General features: G+C 37.2%; 1 protein-coding gene across 1 annotated transcript in view; it reads right to left on the bottom strand.

The window, feature by feature from the left end:
- Positions 1 to 1,388, bottom strand: part of cartl (cocaine- and amphetamine-regulated transcript-like) — a 1,619-nt gene extending 231 nt beyond the window's left edge. Inside the window, exons 1-3 of the mRNA XM_062393408.1 lie at positions 981 to 1,388; positions 607 to 684; positions 1 to 132 (exon numbers count right to left, since the gene is read on the bottom strand). The exon at positions 1 to 132 is cut by the window's left edge and continues 231 nt beyond it. Coding sequence (XP_062249392.1) covers positions 25 to 132; positions 607 to 684; positions 981 to 1,121 — 327 coding nt within the window. The 5' untranslated portion in view covers positions 1,122 to 1,388 and the 3' untranslated portion in view covers positions 1 to 24. The remainder of the gene's footprint in view (positions 133 to 606; positions 685 to 980) is intronic.
- Positions 1,389 to 5,248: the final 3,860 nt, after the last annotated feature.

Here is a 5,248-nt window from a genome sequence, read left to right as displayed (position 1 = left end):
ATGGCGTGTGGAGGATGAAGAGGTTCAGATGCACTTGAGCAGGTAGGAGTTACAGTTCGCTCCTCGGCCACAGTCGCACAGTTTCCCGATGCGAGGCCCAAACCTCATCGCACACCGGTCTCCCATCCCGCACTGCAGAGCAGACACACAAAATAAGTCTCATGCTGACAAAAACTACGTTGACATGAAGGATTCTCTCGGGATTGAGCAAATACTAAGTCAGACCTTTACTTCAAACATGATCCTTTCCTTTAATAGTTTCATATTCTCTGAATTATTCAGCTTAATTCTGACCAAAGTGAATGAGGGAGAGAAGTAAATCACATTTTTCAGGGAAATAATTAAATCCAACTCATTATCGTGAACTGAGCCGGATTCTGTTTAGTTTCTGTGATTTATTTCCACTGAGGATTAAAAAGCTTGTGGAGCTTTGTCTCGACTCTCTGTTACTTGTTGTTGTTGTGTCTTGATTAGTCTTTAATTACACTGAGCCAAAGACTGTTGTTGCATTTTTCTTCTTATCTTTTAATTATTGTGTAACTGGTTTAATTAAACAGCAGCGGAGTGATGGAGGAGCCATGAAGCAGTGACAGAAGGAAGTGTTACCAGAGGGATGATCCCTCGTTTCTCTGTGGAGGAGAGTCGAGCGTGCATCCGTCCCAGCAGCGTCTCCAGAGCTTCCACCTGCAACCACACATCCAGGCCTGAAGCTCATCTGCTTCCAACACTTCATTCACCATCGGGTTCAAAGACAGATATCACAGGAGTAATCTGATTCCTCTTTACTTAACCTGGAAAAACATGTTCTTCTGAAATCCAAATCTAATCCAGAATATACACAGATTAATAAAATCATGTTCTCACTAAACAAACATCTCATCACTGTGTATCAGAGTGACATCCAGTAGCTCAGATTCTCTCTCGTGTGAAGAACTGAGAACATTTCTTCTTCATGTGTTGGATTCTGTGCAGATACTCACCAGGTCTCTGTCTGCAGCTGCTTCAGGTTTCTCCAAATCCTCCACCGACACTTCCTGAGACGCCTCACCGCGACACATGATGCACATGAGGCTGAAGAAGAGGAAGAGGAGCAGCCAGCGGAGAGTCCCGGAGCGGTCCATGGAGGAGGAGGAGGAGGAGGTGCAGGAGGAGCTGGAGGAGCTAGAAGATCTGGAGGAGCAGGAGGAGCAGAGGGTCTCAGCAGGGCCACAGGAGATTCTCCCTCCACCCACAGACCTGCTCCTGCTTATATGGAGCTGGAGAGCCCCGCCCAACAAACACTGCACCAGTTACATGAAGGAGATGGATGAGTGCAGCAGCAACACTGAGGAGACATTTAATAAACTGTGTAATAAACTATATCATTCATATTAACACAGCACTGAGGAGACATTTAATAAACTGTATAATAAACTATATCATTCATATTAACACATCACTGAGGAGACATTTAATAAACTGTGTAATAAACGATATCATTCATATTAACACAGCACTGAGGAGACATTTAATAAACTGTATAATAAACTATATCATTCATATTAACACATCACTGAGGAGACATTTAATAAACTGTATAATAAACTATATCATTCATATTAACACATCACTGAGGAGACATTTAATAAACTGTATAATAAACTATATCATTCATATTAACACAGCACTGAGGAGACATTTAATAAACTGTATAATAAACTATATCATTCATATTAACACATCACTGAGGAGACATTTAATAAACTGTATAATAAACTATATCATTCATATTAACACATCACTGAGGAGACATTTAATAAACTGTATAATAAACTATATCATTCATATTAACACAGCACTGACGAGACATTTAATAAACTGTGTAATAAACTATATCATTCATATTAACACATCACTGAGGAGATATTTAATAAACTGTGTAATAAACTATATCATTCATATTAACACATCACTGAGGAGATATTTAATAAACTGTGTAATAAACTATATCATTCATATTAACACAGCACTGAGGAGACATTTAATAAACTGTATAATAAACTATATCATTCATATTAACACATCACTGAGGAGACATTTAATAAACTGTATAATAAACTATATCATTCATATTAACACATCACTGAGGAGACATTTAATAAACTGTGTAATAAACTATATCATTCATATTAACACATCACTGAGGAGACATTTAATAAACTGTATAATAAACTATATCATTCATATTAACACAGCACTGAGGAGACATTTAATAAACTGTATAATAAACTATATCATTCATATTAACACATCACTGAGGAGACATTTAATAAACTGTGTAATAAACTATATCATTCATATTAACACATCACTGAGGAGACATTTAATAAACTGTATAATAAACTATATCATTCATATTAACACAACACTGAGGAGACATTTAATAAACTGTATAATAAACTATATCATTCATATTAACACATCACTGAGGAGACATTTAATAAACTGTATAATAAACTATATCATTCATATTAACACATCACTGAGGAGACATTTAATAAACTGTGTAATAAACTATATCATTCATATTAACACATCACTGAGGAGACATTTAATAAACTGTATAATAAACTATATCATTCATATTAACACATGACTGAGGAGACATTTAATAAACTGTATAATAAACTATATCATTCATATTAACACATCACTGAGGAGACATTTAATAAACTGTATAATAAACTATATCATTCATATTAACACATGACTGAGGAGACATTTAATAAACTGTATAATAAACTATATCATTCATAATAACACAACACTGAGGAGACATTTAATAAACTGTATAATAAACTATATCATTCATATTAACACAACACTGAGGAGACATTTAATAAACTGTATAATAAACTATATCATCAATACACCTCGGTCCCAGTTTGTTCTTCTGTTGCTGTGAGAGTTTGAAACTGGAACCAGCTCCACACCTGCAGACAGGTGAGGTGACAGGTCACATGACTCCGGTCACATGACTCAGCACACATGTTAAAGGGGGAAGCATGTTGAATAGATGACTCAGGTATTAATTGGACATAAACAGATGACTCAGGTATTAATAGGACATAAAGAGATGACTCAGGTATTAATGAGACATAAATAGATGACTCAGGTATTAATGGGACATAAAGAGATGACTCAGGTATTAATGGGACATAAAGAGATGACTCAGGTATTAATAGGACATAAAGAGATGACTCAGGTATTAATGGGACATAAAGAGATGACTCAGGTATTAATTGGACATAAACAGATGACTCAGGTATTAATAGGACATAAAGAGATGACTCAGGTATTAATTGGACATAAACAGATGACTCAGGTATTAATAGGACATAAAGAGATGACTCAGGTATTAATGAGACATAAATAGATGACTCAGGTATTAATGGGACATAAAGAGATGACTCAGGTATTAATGGGACATAAAGAGATGACTCAGGTATTAATGGGACATAAAGAGATGACTCAGGTATTAATGGGACTTAAAGAGATGACTCAGGTATTAATGGGACATAAAGAGATGACTCAGGTATTAATGGGACTTAAAGAGATGACTCAGGTATTAATGGGACATAAAGAGATGACTCAGGTATTAATGGGACATAAAGAGATGACTCAGGTATTAATGGGACATAAAGAGATGACTCAGGTATTAATGGGACATAAAGAGATGACTCAGGTATTAATGGGACATAAATAGATGACTCAGGTATTAATGGGACATAAAGAGATGACTCAGGTATTAATGGGACATAAAGAGATGACTCAGGTATTAATGGGACATAAAGAGATGATTCAGGTATTAATGGGACTTAAAGAGATGACTCAGGTATTAATGGGACTTAAAGAGATGACTCAGGTATTAATGGGACTTAAAGAGATGACTCAGGTATTAATGGGACTTAAAGAGATGACTCAGGTATTAATGGGACTTAAAGAGATGACTCAGGTATTAATGGGACTTAAAGAGATGACTCAGGTATTAATGGGACATAAAGAGATGACTCAGGTATTAATGGGACATAAAGAGATGACTCAGGCATTAATGGGACATAAAGAGATGACTCAGGTATTAATGGGACATAAAGAGATGACTCAGGTATTAACATACACTGTAACTTACATTGTAGCCTGAGGAGTGTGTGTGTCTGTGTGTGTCTATGTGTGTATCTGTGTGTGTCTATGTGTGAGTGAGTGTTACAGTATGTTTGTGCATGTCACTGTGTGTCTTTGTGTCTGTGTGAGTGTGTTACTGTGTGTGTTACTGTGTGTGTGTGTGTGTGTGAGTGAGTGTTACTGTGTGAGTGTGTGAGTGTCTAACTGTGTGTGTTACTGAATGTTTATGAGTGTTACAGTGTGTGTGTGCATGTCACTGTGTGTCTTTGTGTCTGTGTGAGTGTGTGACTGTGTGTGTTACAGTGTGTGTGCGTGTAATTGAATGTTACAGAGTGTGTGTTTGTTTGTGTGTTGTTTCTCACTGAGTCATTTGAATGGAATTTGTCCACAACTGCAGCAAAAACCTTCAAAACTGTTTGTTTCACACATTGAAAGTAAATACGGATTGACAAATCTTCTGTAGCGCCCCCTGGTGTCTGGCTGCAGTATGGATCATGCACTTCCTCCATGTTAGCAGATGGGACCAAACTAACAAATCAAAGTAGACGTTATATAAAAGTTTGTTAAAGATGTTTGTGCCGTTTCAGGTCGTTCTTATCTCTGATGTTTGTTCTAGTGTTTCTGATCTGTTTTGTTTATTTATGGATGATATAGAAACAGGCGGAGACGTGATGATTGACAGGTGACACTGGCTCCATGGGACGTCATCAGAGGCCAGCGTTCAGAGCTGTGGTCACACATACAACACACAACATGAGGAAAACACATTCTTCATATAAACAATGTGTGGAGATAGTTTATCATCTTATTTTAGAAGTTAATGTATTGATAACGTTTCTGAGGTTTGGTGTCTATGGAGGAAATGATGTCATGTTTAATCAGCTGTTGTCAGAATCACACACTAAAGGAGCAAATATGATCACTGATGGTGTTGTAGTGTATAACACTTAAATATTTATATTCTTTTTGTGAAGTGCGAGGACCCGTGTGGGCCCCCGGGGCCCTGCAGCGCCCCGAGCAGCCAGCAGGAGGCGCAGTGGCCGCAGAGTCGCTTCCTTGAAGCAGACCCTGGATCAGAGGAACACAC

This window comes from Platichthys flesus, chromosome 1 (genome assembly GCF_949316205.1).
Source record: "Platichthys flesus chromosome 1, fPlaFle2.1, whole genome shotgun sequence".
Taxonomy (NCBI): Eukaryota; Metazoa; Chordata; class Actinopteri; order Pleuronectiformes; family Pleuronectidae; genus Platichthys; species Platichthys flesus.
This window is presented reverse-complemented; position numbering and strand designations above follow the sequence as displayed.